General features: G+C 45.1%; 1 protein-coding gene across 1 annotated transcript; it reads right to left on the bottom strand.

Annotated features, from left to right (window-relative positions):
* Positions 1-854: 854 nt before the first annotated feature.
* On the bottom strand, positions 855-1808 carry LOC147665082 (olfactory receptor 5B12-like). The gene has a single exon (XM_086949774.1). It carries the CDS (start codon positions 1806-1808, stop codon positions 855-857), a length of 954 nt encoding a protein of 317 aa, XP_086805900.1.
* Between the last annotated feature and the right edge of the window lie 13308 nt (positions 1809-15116).

Consider the following 15116-nt stretch of genomic DNA (forward strand, 5'->3'; position numbering starts at 1 on the left):
TAGGAGCGTCCGCAGGTTAGCCCGTTTTCCCAGAAGGGACACTCAGAGCCCAAGTCCAGCCCCTAATTTCACTGTGCAGGGAGGAGGCGGCAGGAAGAGGACCAGCTGTGGCAGGTTAGCGCACTGCCCGCTGGTCCTCGCAGTCCCGCTGCAAGCCTTTGGATGGTTTGTGGCTTCGCTCCCTGGTCAGCAAACTCCCCGGTGATGATGCAGCCCAAGTTCTCAAGCGGCTCCCGCAAAGCGGGGGCCGCGAGGCGTAGGTCCGGTGCAGGAGACAGCAGAGTAGGAGCATCCGCAGGTTAGCCCGTTTTCCCAGAAGGGATATTTTTATGGTTGTAAAAAAACAAATAAAGAATTCTTCTTAAAGAGGGTTTGTGAATGAATCAATTTTTTTTCTGTAAAATTCAAAATTGAAAAATGCTATTTACTCTTTCTGGTACAATGTCTATTACTGCTTTCTCTTTGTGGCACATCTTTAGATTCATAATAATACTTTTATGATATCTATTCCACTAATTTACTTATTCAGTTGTTCAATTAATGCTACTTGTTTTATACGCTTTGTAGTGTATTTTACCCATTTTTCTAATTAGTTTAATAAAGCTATTTAAACTAAAAAAAGAAAAGAGGGAGGCAGTAAACCATGTTTAGCACAGTTTAATGGACAGGTGGAGTCCTCTTCTCTATGGACAATATATATCTTGTGTAAAAACATAGGGGCTTATTCACAAGTCCCTTACACCGCCAAGTACATAACTTTTTCCGATATTGAAAGCGACGCACCGGCACCCCAAGGGGCTTGTAAATAAGCCCCATCATAGGGTAATGGCCCCACCTATATTTGAACATGTTAGCTATTTATCTTGGATATGTATGGATTTAAAATATTTTCCAATCGTTTTCCTCAGTGCAACTTTGACATCCTGGTTTCTCAGGCTATAGATGATAGGATTTAGCATTGGAATCACAACAGTGTAGAAAACTGAAATTACTCTTTTAAAACCAGAGGAGTTCTTTAATTTAGGACTGAGGTACACAACAAGGCCAGTGCTGTAGAACAAGGTAACACAAATCAAGTGGGAGGAGCAGGTGGAAAAGGCTGGGAGCCTACCTCCAGAGGATGACATTCTCATTATGGTGGTTAAAATATAAATGTAAGAGGTGAGTATAGTACAGACTGACACTATTGCTATGGTAAGGGAGCAAATTAGCATCAACATATCATTGACAAAGGTGTCAGTGCATGAAAGCCTCAGAAGAGGGGGGACATCACAGAAGAAATGGGAGATCTCTTTTGAGCCACAGAAAGACAATCTGAAGATGACACCGGTTTCTAGCATGGCATGTAGAAATCCACAGATGTAGACACCAATGACTAGTTGCATACACATCTTCCCAGTCATTATAGCAGAATACAGCAAAGGATGGCATATCGCTGAATATCTGTCATACGCCATCACAGCCAAAAGGAGACTTTCTGATGTTCCGAAGACAATGAATGAAAAGAGCTGCACAGCACACCCTGAGATTGAAATCACCATTCTCCCCAGGAGAAGGCTGGCCATCATGTTTGGAGTGATTGCTGAGGAATAGCAAATGTCTACAAAGGACAAGTTACTTAGCAGGAAGTACATGGGCGTATGGAGGTGAGGGGCAACCCTAATCAATGCCATTATAGTTACATTCCCAATTAACGTTGTGACATAGACCAGCAGAAAGAGCACAAAGAGAGGGACTTGCAGCAGAGGGTCCTCAGTGAGACCTAAGAGAATGAACCCTGTCATGGAGCTCTGGTTCGTTTCTTTCATGTACAGCCAAATAGCACTTGCTGAAAAAGAAATACAAGCAAAGCATCATGCTGTGAGATAGGTACTTATTTAAAAAATGTATTTAATATATTCTACTTTAATTTATGAGTTTTTCACAATTGTTAGCTCATTACAATTGATACACATTACTTTCATATATTTTACAAACAACACATTTGAATATATATTTAAAAAATTACAGAGAATACCATAATTATGAATTTTCAAACATCTAATATATTTACCAGTGCAGTAATGACATTATAATACATAATTTAGACAAACATTTTCATTGGTTTAAATGGCCACCATCTGCCCTACAAATAAACATGGTTTAGTAACGCCTTTCAAAGGTGTTAGTCAACATCTTGGCCTTGACAATTCTCGTTGTCAATGCTGAGCATGACAGGAAGACAACATGCTAGTTTGGTTATACCAAAGACAATCAACAAAAAAGCCAAAGTAGCCAGACCCTGAGTGAAGATGTATAGGGCCACATGCAGAGAAACAACTTCTTACTCTTGTTAGCTGAGAAGGATGGATTTTAACTGTGACATACTGTCAATCCCTTCAGATTTTTTTTATGTGCAATAACATTCTGTTACCTGTACTTCACTCTTGTTTGGACTTTAGACATAAGCTCTGCCGGATCAGCTGAGAATTAATGAATGAATTTTAGGTTTGTAGAGTGCACTGGCACGCAGAATCGAATATTCTGGCACTTAAGTATAAACTCCAATGGTCCCAGTTGAGGAAGGACTAAAAGGAAGAAACAGACACTGACAGAGAATGGGAGAAAGATTAGATAAGGGATTACCAGAGTGTGCCAGAGGCCAAGATGAGCCAGGTCGTCAAGCGCTTTTTGAATAAGGCTTCAGCATGAATGAAACTCAGAGGGCTGGGGAGTTGGTTTCATGCCTTAGTTCCTAGTACCATATAGAATTTTCCACCTGGGGTTTGAGTATAAAGAGAGGGGGCTTAAGGAAGTTAGCATAGGAGGATCTCAACATTATTTGAGTTGTATGTTGAGTGAATCTGGTATCCAGGAACTTAGATCCAATAGACTTTTCTCTAAATACCAGTTACATGATCTTAAAAAGGTTCCCTTTGTGGAATGGCAGCCAGTGTAATGTGTTTAGAGCTGTGCTGGGAGCTTCAGCACAAGTCAGACCTCAGCATTTTTCACCATTTGAAGCTTAGGGCGAATCAGTTTGAAAGATACTACTTAGAGATTATTACATTAAGAGCCTAGAAATGATGAAAGCAAAGGCAACTGTTTTCCTGGATGCTAGGAGAAGATAGTTGAAGACATTTCTTAAGGATTTAATGAAATTCAAACACATCCTGCCACTCCCAAACGTTGTAGGGGGAATGGGAGGGTGGTGTTTAATTTTACTCCTAGGTTTCTTGTCACTTCTACTGAGTTTGGTCTCCATTGAGTTGGAGAAAACAGGTTGGATTTGCCAAAAAACAGAATCTCCATTGTATCTGTGTTGGATTTTAGATGGTTTGATTGCATCCACAGGATAACTTTAGTGAGACCATTTTGGAAGTTTACAGCCAGATTCATGAAGCATTTTTGCGGGCGCAAACGGTGCGAATCGCAGAATTCGGCCGTTTGCGCCCGCAAAAATTGCATTAGAAATTCATCATTGGGTCATGTACTCGCAAATTGAGAAATCGCAAAAAATTGCGATTTTTCAAATTGCGATCACATTTAAGGAATCTCAATTTGAGATTCCTTAAATGATATTCATGACCCAATATAAAATTGCGATTTCGCTATTTTTGGACGCAATTTACCGCGAGGTCAAACCTCGCGGTAAATTGCGAAAACTCAGAAAAATGCATTTAAATGCATTTTTCTGAGTTGCATGTTACACACACACATGTCCTTTGGACATGTGTGTGTGCAACACCTGTGTGAAATTACATTTGAGGGGTGCTACAGGGTGTCCTTTGGACACCCCTGGCACCCTTCAAATCGCAATCTTATTTGCGATTAGCTAATTGCTAATCGCAAATAAGGAATACTCCCCATTCATTCCTATGGGCCTTTTTGGCCCATAGGAATGAATGGCGAGTTATTCCTTATTTGCGATTAGCAATTTGCTAATTGCAAATAAGGAATCAGTAGGAATCGCATTTTATTATGTGATTCCTACATAAATGCCGTTTTGCGAGTCCTTAATAGCGAATCGCTATGATTCGCTATTAGGGGCTCGCAAAACGGCCCGTTGATGAATCAGGCGGCATGTTCCAAGCCAAAGGATCCTTTATCAAGTGATAGGATCAGCTGCGTATAATCAATTTAGGATGTAGTGGCAATTCCAAATTATGCTATAAGGAATAATGGTGCAACTACTTGTCTTCTGACGGTCAAGAAAGAATTGATCCAGGAAAGGGTTTTATGGGAAATGCTGCAGTCCTTGAGCCGTTGAGAGGGTATGGAGCATGAGATGGTATCAAACCTGGTGGAGAGCTCAAGTTAAATCAACACCTCATTAGTTCCCTCAAGTGTTATGGTCAGAAAAAACTTTGGGTTTTCTTCACCAGGATAATACTATACCTAGTGTCAGGAGCCACTCACCTGAACACCAGGAAATTCCGATGGGGTGACAATGATACACGACTACCGCTAAAGAAATTTCCTTGTTAGAAATGAATGGTATTCACACTGCCCCAATGAAAGTCCCCAAGGGGAATGGGGAATGAGAGACACGTGAAAAAACAGATAGCACAGGCTCTGTATGTCTCTCCAGGCACTCAAATGCCTTGGCTGGAGGGTGTTGCTCTTGACCCCTGTAGAGAGCAATTTATGTTCATACGCAATTGTTAAGCGAAAACAGATATTGAGTAATTACTTTTTTCTAACTTGATAATTGATTACCCTTTTAAAACAGTCCTTGGGGATGTAATTGCCAATCGTAAAACAGGGTTCTTTTAGCGGATTTAGCAAAATATTCAGCCTTGGTCTTATCAAACTTTGGCCTTGTTGTATCCAGAGTTCTTTATATTTACAATAATACTGTCTTAACAAATACTTAGATGGAGTTTTGTCTATTGAGCATAAAATTGTCTTTTCCAAAATGGTTCTGAGAGATTCGTGCTTCAATTAATCAATCAATCAATCAAAATTCTTGTAGAGCGTGCTACTTAGCCGCTGAGGGAAGGGGGAAGGTGCTGCTACTGCTCGAAGAGTCTTCTGAAGGCAAGTGGGTTGGGAGGGTGTTCCAGGTCTTGGCGGTGAAGAAGCAGAAGGATCTGCCGCCGGATGTCGTTCGTTGGATGCGGGGGACAGCAGCGAGGCTGGCAGAGCGGAGTGGGGGTGGATAAGCTGAGTCTGCTGTTAAGGTAGGCTGGTCCGGTGTTGTAGAGTGCTTTGTGTGCATGGGTGATGAGCTTGAAGGTGATCCTGTTGTCGACGGGGACCCAGTGTAGGTCTCTCAGGTGGGGGGTGATGTGGCTGAGGCGGGGGACGTTGACGATCAGGAGGGCAGAGGCTTTTTGAATGCATTGTAGTCGTCGTTGGTGTTTGGCTGGGATTCCTGCGTAGCGTGCGTTGCCGTAGTCCAGTCTGCTGCTGATGAGGGCCTGTGTCATCGTTCTTCTTGTTTCGGTCGGGATATGCGGAGGGTGTTGTAGCAGGAGGAGGAGACGGCATTGACCTTCTTAGCCATTGAGAGGGAGGAGTCGAGGATGAGTCCTAGGTTGCGTACATGGTCGGTGGGTGTTGGTGCTGTTCCCAGTGTGGTCGGCCACCAGGAGTCTTCCCAGGCTGAGGGGGTGGGTCCAAAGATGAGTACCTCCGTCTTGTCCGAGTTCATCTTCAGACGGTTGCTCCTCATCCAGTCGGCGATGGCCTTCATTCCCTCGTGGAGGTTGGTTTTGGTGGTGTGTGGTTCCTTGGTGAGGGAGAGGATGAGCTGGGTGTCGTCGCCGTAGGAGATGATGTTGAGGCCGTGCTGGCGGGCCACTTGTGGGAGGGGGGCAATGTAGATGTTGAACAGCGTCGGGCTGAGGGATGAGCCCTGGGGGACGTCACAGATGATGTTAGTGGCTTTGGATCGGAAGGGTGGTAGACGGACGCTCTGGGTTCTGCCGGAGAGGAAAGACGTGGTCCAGTCAAGGGCCTTCTCTTGGATTTCGGCTTTTAGGAGGCCTGTCTTTAGAGTGCGATGACAGACCATATTGAAGGCAGCCGACAGGTCCAGGAGGATGAGGGCTGATATTTCGCCCTTGTCTAGTTGGCGCCTGATGTTGTCTGTGGTGGCGATGAGGGCTTTCTCGGTGCTGTGGTTTCGTCTGAATCCGGACTGGGACGGGTCCAGGATGTTGTTGTCTTCCAGGTGGCGGGCCAATTGTTTGTTGACGATTTTCTCGATGACCTTTGCTGGGAACAGGAGCAGGGAGATGGGCCGGAGGTTCTTGAGGTCCTTGGGGTCCGCCTTGGCCTTCTTGAGGAGGGTGTTTATTTCGGCGTGCTTCCAGCTTTTCGGGAACGTTGTTGTTTCGAAGGAGATGTTGATGACCTTCCGTAGTTGGGATGTGATGGCTGCATATGCTTTGTTGTATTGTGTGGGCATGGGTCTGACGGAGATCCTGAGTGGATGGAGTTTATGACCTTGCGTGTCATTGACCTTGGACCAGGAGGTCAGGCGGATGGCGCTGGTGGTGTTTACAGGGGAGGTGGAGTCTGGCGTAGTTGGGCGGTTGTGGTGTTGAAGCTGTTATGGATGTCAATGATCTTGTGGTGGAAGAAGATGGCTAGTGAGTCGCACAGTTCTTGTGTGGGCGGGATATCGTTGTCGTTGGCATTGGCGCCGGGGTTGGAGAGTTCTTTTACGATGCTGAAGAGCTCTTTGCTGTCGTGTCCGTTGTTGTCAAAGCGGTCTTTGAAGGAGGATCTCTTGGCAAATCTGATGAGGTGGTGGTGTCTGCGGGTGGCGTCCTTGTGGACTGCGTTGTTTGTCCGGTGTGCGTTCGTGGAGCTATATTTTCTCCAGTTTCCGGCATGCACGTTTGGAGGTCTGAAGCTCGTCGGTGAACCAGGTGGCTCTCTTGCTGGCGTGGCTGTTGGACGGTTTCTTGATTGGGGCAAGGGTGTTGGCGCAGTTGTTGATCCACTGTCTGAGGTTGCAGGCTGCGGTGTCTGGGTTGGTGGGGTCGGTGGGTGGGTTCTGGGCGAAGGTGGTGATCAGCCGGTCTTCGGTGACTTTGCTCCAGCAGCAGCGAGGAAGCTGTTTGGTGCAGTGGTGCATGGTTGGTTTCTTGAAAGTGAAATTAATGCAGCACTGGTCAGTCCAGTGGAGTTTGGTGGTGTGGTCAAATGCGACGTGGGTGCCTGTGGAGAAGACGGGGTCCAGCGTGTGGCCGGTGGTGTAGGTGGGTGCGGTGATAAGTTGTTTGAGGCCGAGGTTGGCAAGGTTCTCGATCAGCGTGGCGGAGTTGGCGTCGTAGTTGTTCTCGAGGTGGAAGTTCAGGTCCCCGAGGAGGATGTAGGAAGCGGGTGCATGGGTGCTGGCGAGGTCGGCGATGGACTTGCTGAACTGAGCCAGGGTTCCGGGGGGTCTGTAGATGAATGTTCCTCTGAGGGAGGTGTTGGGGTTGGTGTGGATCCGGAAGTGCAGGTGTTCGGCGGTGTTGAGGGTGTCGTCTACGTGGGTGGTGACCTTGAGGGTGGACTTGTGGACGATGGCTATTCCTCCTCCTGTTCCGTTGGCGCGATCCCTGCGGGTGATTTTGTAGCCGTCCGGGTGGAGGAGTCGTTCCACCAAGTCTCGGTCAGGAAGGCCACGTCTGGGGCAGAGGTGTCAAGCAGATCCCAGAGCTCAATGGCATGTTTGCTTGCGGGGCAGTTGTTGGGTATGCAGCGGAGGTGGTTGGGTCCAGTCCTTGGAGGTTTGGTGGTTAAGTCACAGGTGAAGCTGCGGGTGCGGCAGGAGAAGGGTCCGTGGGTCCGTTACAGGGTGGCCTGGATGCAGATGTGGTTTCGGCCATTGTTAAGAGCATGGAGGCTGCTGGCGTTGTAGTGGAGACTGGTGTTGTGGTCTTTGCGGGGTCCAGGGGTTCTGGTGCTGGTCGCGGTCCAGGCGCGGATGGGCGCAGACGGACTTGCCTTCAGTGCGCCAGTGGCGCAGCCGCACAGCTGTCACCATTTAAAGGGGAGCTGGGAGGGAGGAGCAGCTGGGAGGCTGGAGGCAAGAGGCAGGGGATATCGAATGGGCACGGGGCGGGGCAGCAGCGGCTGGAAAGAGCAGTGGGCACAGGGGGGTGAGGAAAACAGTGCCCATGAATGGGCAGCAAACCAGGATGCAGGGCACAGGCGCTGGTGGAGCTGCAGCGGGGGGAGAGCGACCTACCTGGCAAGGTCAAGGGTTTCCATGAGTGTATGCAAGATGCACTTCCATGAGTGTATGCAAGATGCAAGGCACTGGAAACTTCTCGAATAAACAAAAAGGGATTCATTTCTGACAACTTCATAAACATGACAACTTTGTTTCCCTTAGAATCGGAACAATCTCGGAATCGTAGAAACAATAGATAACAGTTTCACTCAGTCAATCGTGCATGCTTCGTTTCTACAGAGTTTACACAGAAACATGTAGACGGGCATTTCAATAAAAAGGGTTTATTGAGCAGTCTTATATCTCGTGCATGAGATATGAACTGCTACAATCTTAAGACAATGTGAAGTATAATTTGTACAGTGTTAGCAGTAAGATACAATAATACTGCAATAGCATGGTTTGTAGCTATGACATATATTCATAAAAAAATACATAAATAACACAGGCTAAAATGTGAATACTCATCTGATGCATCTAGCTAGTTCTAACCCAGTATACCTAACCCAAGCATAGTACGAGGTCAGAAGTAGGTGCTGTTTTTCTATAATCTAGTTGGGCTATAGTTTACATTGGTGTTGAGAGAGACTGGAATCTCTTTCCGGGTCTCGCTCTCTAACACCCAGCAAGGGGAGTCAGAAACACTGGAGCTGGATTCTCTGCGATGAGGATGACAGCGTCTTGTAAGTGAGTCAGGTGGGGACTCGACTTCCTTCCGAACTTGCCGTGGCAAGCCGTGCCATACAAGTATGCAGCCGAACAGTGGTTTGGCATGGCAAGTGAAGGTATATTTATACCTTGAAGGTGTTTAGGAATGCCAGTACTGACGTAAAAGTCGGGCAGAGGAACGTCATGAATGAACCCCTAGGGAATAGATGTTCATCCATAATAAATGAGTTCTTGGAAAAATCAATAATCCAAGCAAGGGAAAGTCCTAAAGGCTTAAGAGTCTGGTGTTCCAAGAACTCGTTGTGACTTGGATGGACGGATGTAGGTGGCCATGCCTGTTTTTGAATAGCATGATTAATGCCTAAATAAGGGTAGGATTTATATGCCTAAATAAGGCCAATGCAAATTGTCCATATATAAGGGCAAAAATCGTGAAATACAGTATCTAAATCGACACCAAACAACGCATGACTGAACCATTCCGCCATGGACACCAAAAGGATGAATGGAAGAATGAAGGGCATTTACTGTAAACAATTTACATTCAATTCAGCTGCATCATATTTGACAATGTTGCCACTTATTTACCAGCTTTGAACAATATGGTTTATTTTTCACATAATAGTCACCACCACCAGATCATTGTCAAATAACCTTTTAAAAATACACTAATTATTTGGCAATATGTTTTTTCATAATCACATTAGGTAGTTATAGTTAAATCCTAGATTCCATAGGAATAGCATGTTTTGTTTTGTCAATAACGTTGGCAGCTTTCGAGGAATCTTCATTCATTTTTTCAAAACTAGTGTTCAACTCATTTCAGCTGCTATCTTGAACATTTTGGGATGATTCGTCAAGTGGGAGCCAAGAAAAAGGGGAGGTCCCAAAATGACTTTTCCTCATGCAATTTCCCATGGGGATTTTAGACATGACTATAGCGCGAACCACTGAATGGAATTACACAAAATTTAGCAGAAAGCTAGATGTTGATCCAGAAAGAGTGCTTTTTGTAAATTGAGGTAAATCTGTTCAGTAGTATTAGATTTATTACAGGACACAGATTTAAATATATCTAGGAAGCAGATCAGCCGCTGATCCACTGTGTAGGTTCTGTGGATCCACATGCCAACCGTAATGTTGTGATTGGTTGGCTGCAACCTGAGAGAATAGTTGCAGCTTCCATTTTGTCAATCAGTACACAGTTCTTGAGGGGGAGATAAAATAGAGATAGGATACAGGAGGGCAGGCTAGAGGTATCCTGATCCATGGGACTGATGAAGGGATCTGTGAGGGACCCCTCATGTAGAAGAAATTATGGAAAAATGTTTTTTATGAGCACATAAATCTGCAGTTCCCCTACATTGCTACCATTTGCCCTGTGCTGTGTGAGTCTTTGGCAGACATGTGGATCCAGACCCAATTCAAAACACATATAGCCACTCACAGACCTACTCACCCACACAACCACTCATATACCAACTCATACATCCATACACCCACTCATACACCAATACAGTCACTCAGACACCTACTCACACACCCATACAACTACTCAGATACCTACTCAGACAGTCATACACCTACTCATGCACCCACTCACACACCCATACCATCATCCATACAACCATTCACACACCGTGGAGTCACTGATACATCCACTCAAAGACTCAGAGAACTATTAACACATCTACTCGAAGACATATACCGGCACCCACACACTCACTGACACAGCCATGAACACACCCATACTGCCAGTTACTCTTTTACAGATCTACACAGCCCCTTCCACACCCACTCACACTCATACAGCAAAACCACTCACACACCCACTCACAGACCGATAACGTCATTCCCCTACCTCCAAGAGACCCACAAAGCAAATTACACACCCATTCATACACCACCCATCACACACTGGCACGTCCAGTCTATACTACCAATAACACACCCACTTACAAATTGAATGAAAACTCATACTACCACTCAGACACCTATACAGATACTCACACACTCAGTCACACATCCATACACCCATGTATTCACTGATACATCAACTCAGTAACTCAGAGAACCACTCACACTCCAATCACAGACCCACACAAGCCCTCATACACCCAGTCAGTAACCCAGGAACACACTCACACACCCATTTATACACTCATACAGCCACAAAAACACCCAGTCACACATCCATAGAGCCACTCACACGCCCGGTCACACATCCACAGAGCCACTCATATACCCACTCACACATCACTGCATTCCCTAATACACCCACTCACAGAACCACTCACACACTCACACACCCACACACACACCCATACAACCATTCACACAGCCGCTCAGAGACTCAGACACTCAGTGACCCACTAACTTGACAATATAACCACTAGCACACCTACTCACACACCTTTACAGCCACTTAAACTCCCACTCACAGATTCAGAAAAGCACTCAAACACCCACATAGGCACTCGGCAGCTACTCACACACCCACATTGTCACTCTCATATCCGGTTACACACCTACACAGCCACTAACACAGTCAGTAATACACCCATATAGCCTGTCATACACCCACAGTTACTTACACAGCTACTCACACACCCACACATAGGCAGTGATAAAGTTATATAAATTGTAATAGGATATGTTTTTATTAAATATGGTGCTGTTCTGTATTGAAAATTTGTTTTTCGTTGGGAACGGATCCACAGATCTGTCACAGAGCCACCTGTAACATAAGCGGCAGACCCCTTTTTTAACCGAGGACCCGAGATCTGAGTGAGAAGTTGAAAAAAAGGATTTGAAACCAAAAGGAACCAGTGTTTGGGTAAAGGGTTGCTCTGAAAAGAACCTTTGAGGCTGATTACAATGTGTTTTCTTTGCCCGTCATCAACTCAGTCATGGAACCCACTGACAACCGGCTGGAGTGCATGCACCCATTGTAAAATAGGAGGTGCAGTTCATGCCTGCAGCCTGTGGCTGGCATTTGCAGGTGCCTGCCATGGGATGCAGAGATTAACAGAGGGGCACCATATGTGTCCCCTCAGCCTCCAACCGGAGGCCGTGCACCTATGTGGGCCCTGCTAGGGGTACCCAAAGTCAAGTTTTGATAGTCTTACTGTGCCGGAAAGGCCGGAATGGTAAAACAAAATTGTAATCCCGAAGGCGGAACCACCCTTGAGATTTTTGGCCACACTCTAACTGGCAAAAGTGCTCTCTGAGAAGCCGGTTGAAATGACCATTAAGATTAATTTCTGATCTCCTTTATCGTAATAGGCATCTTGGGACCGGTTTTGGAGCATCACCCAGGCTTAGGGTGACAAAAGCAAAAGGAACAAATGATGGACGGAATCAAAAAGTACAGTTGTAGCACTCCCTTAATAGTCACAATAAATTCAATCAGAACATATATCTAAAATAAGAATATATCAAAACAATATGTATTAAAGTCCAAAGGCGAGTTTTGTCGGTACCCTCCATTGATAAATATAGTCCCACAAAATACTCTGAGAACACGTCACATATGCAATGGCCCAAAAGTAATCACTATTAGTCTGCGGGAGCCAGACCTAGATACATCGGTTCCCGATCATGCCAAAGCCCGAAATGTCCGTGCATGCACCTCGTATAATTCAAAAAAGTTTTTTGTGGGAGTACCGACAAAACTGTGTTTGGCTCCCTCTGCTAACAGTGGATATTTCCGGTTAGGTGTCTGAATAATAGTGTTCCCTAAGTACTACGTGAGACAACTCTGTTTGGAGTGGGGTTGCTAATTTTTTGGGGACGTGTTTTTTACTTTATCCACAAGTATCGACTTTGAATTCTGATTGGACTAAGGGGTGGAATTGCCTTTTCCTCGTATTATTATTTGATTGTGCGGATTTATGTGGACATCTACAACAAGAAGTACCCGATGCGTCATGGATCACTGGTTCAGTTGTCTAATCTGCCATGAAAAAGTCTGAATACTAATATCTACAGGCAAAATACGAGTTGGAATCAAGAATTGCTGGGAATTTGTCGTACATAAATAAAGAATGTCTTTTTCTCATTTGATTGGTGGATGGTCCTTTCAAAATAACGGTGGATTGGAATAGGATATACTCGCCTTTGGACATTGATACATATTGTTCAGATATATTCTTATTTAGGATATATGTTTTGATTGAATTTATTGTGACTATTCAGGGAGTGCTACAACTGTACCTTTTGATATGTTTTTGTACATGTGATTGCAACCTGCTGACAGCACCATATGGTAGTTGGTGCTCCCAGTTATTTCAGCATCCCGACTTCTTATATTTTCTTGAACAAATATTCACGCTTATATTTAATTAATAACTGTACTACTGCTTCTTTATCTTGAGGTGTGGTGTATCCCTTTTGGGATTGCTACTACCAAATATTATTTCCTTGTAAAATGATGGACAGAGTACTGAACTATGCAAACATTCACCCTAGTCACAAAGATATGGGTGTAATCTATTGATCTTTTGCTCACCAAGCCACCCTAGTTAGAAATTAAATGAAATGAAATTTGATTTGTAGAGCGCATGGCTGCCCGAAAGCGTCCCAGCACTTGCTTAGGGAACCCGTCCTGGTATTCCCCTGCGAGATAACCCATTACTGGGCATCCCCAAGGTGAAAGCCAGGCATCCCGCTGCGAGGGGCCGTTGTGGAGATTAAGCAAGCTTTTGCCCAGAGTTACAGAGTGGGACTCCATGATTGGAATAGGCACCGAGGCGAGAATTGTCAGGTCCGGGGAAATTTGAGCCCAAGACCCGCCGAGGCGGGGAATTGAAACCTGGTCCGGGCCAGACCTCTGCATCAGGGTCTGCCGCTCCAACCACTTGAGCCACACTTGTCCACAGTTAGGACCTTGCCATATGCAAATCAATCTTAACCCGGTTCCTCATGGAAACAAACATGCTAGGACCAGTTTTAGGGTAATATCCCTATAAGCCAGGTAAGCTTCAATCCATCATCCTTCTTTACCTCACTTTGCCCCCCCAGTTTAGGCCTAGCCTTTTGCAAATCAGTCTTGACCCTGTTCCTCATGGGAACAGTCCAGCCCGAAATGCCAAGCAAGGTCTTCTCTGGACCGGAAACAAGTATCCTGGGACCGGTTTCGGAGTGATACCCCTCATCAGCCACTGATGAGGGGTATCACACTGAAGCAAGAAATGTGCAGGAAGAAGCAAGAGAGGTATAGAAATAAGCAAGAGGTGTACAGAAAGAAGCAAGAGTAGTGCACAAGTCTCACAGTTGTCACAGAGTGGTCTAATATTTCTTTTTATTTCTCAACCTCAAGGACGACTTATAGCTTTCAGGGGGTCTCTCTTCCTACAGCCTTCTTAGACAAGGTAGGATGTCTGTGTCAGTGATAAATGTTTCCCAGGTAAATAAAACATAAGGCCCGAGCTTCCACAGCTCACAGCCTTGCTCCTTAAAGTTTCATGCCTGCTATGGGAAGGAAGCGCGTGCCAGGGATAATAGCCAGCATTGATTAATCTGGTCTTTTCGAATGGCTCTCCTCCCTCTGCACACACACAAAAGCGGCAATGGGCTGTCAGATCACACTGGATCTTGCAGTCACCCCCACCTCCCTTACAGACTAAGTCAATAATTAGATGTACTGCAACACGTTAAGGTTACTTCCATCTAGGCCTGTTAAGACTCTTCTATTTACTATATTGAAAGAAGTCTAAGAAAGTAAACTTCATGTCTGACAAAATAACTAGAGTATTTCCATGAATAAAGAACCTCTGTGTCTCGTCAGGGTCACTTAGCGCTCTGTCATTGTCTATATCATTCCAATCCATGCATGTCAAAATATATCCACTGACTCTGACCATGAGTTGGTGTGTTTCAAGGTGGGATAACTCTCTCCCAATTGGTGTGACATTACCTGGAAGTACTGTTGAACCTTGCTAGCTCCGTCCCCTGCGGACACGTCCAAGTCAATATTCTTTTTTTTGGATAGAGAACCCTAAACTAAGATTGGTAACAACATAATGTTTCAGTTTTTATCATTCTTTTACAAATCACTCCATGCTGTTTTTTTTATCAACAGTTGGACAGATCATCGTAACTGAACCATAGCTACAAATCACACAATGCTGTTGGTTAATAAACTGCACCATTATTGACATGGATTGTTTCTGTTTTCCTCGTCTTTGTCTCAACATGACAATACTGGCCCCCGGTGTGTGGCTGTAACTAGGTGTGTCTCCATTAAGCTTAATTATTCCTAATTTTATCCCAATGCCCATATTTCACTAGT

The sequence above is a fragment of the Lissotriton vulgaris genome, unplaced genomic scaffold, assembly GCF_964263255.1.
Source record: "Lissotriton vulgaris unplaced genomic scaffold, aLisVul1.2 SCAFFOLD_3969, whole genome shotgun sequence".
Classification (NCBI taxonomy): Eukaryota; Metazoa; Chordata; class Amphibia; order Caudata; family Salamandridae; genus Lissotriton; species Lissotriton vulgaris.

Bases quoted from the DNA above. Each gene is read 5' to 3' on its own strand.
- LOC147665082 (XM_086949774.1), bottom strand. From the start codon at position 1,808: ATGAAAGAAACGAACCAGAGCTCCATGACAGGGTTCATTCTCTTAGGT.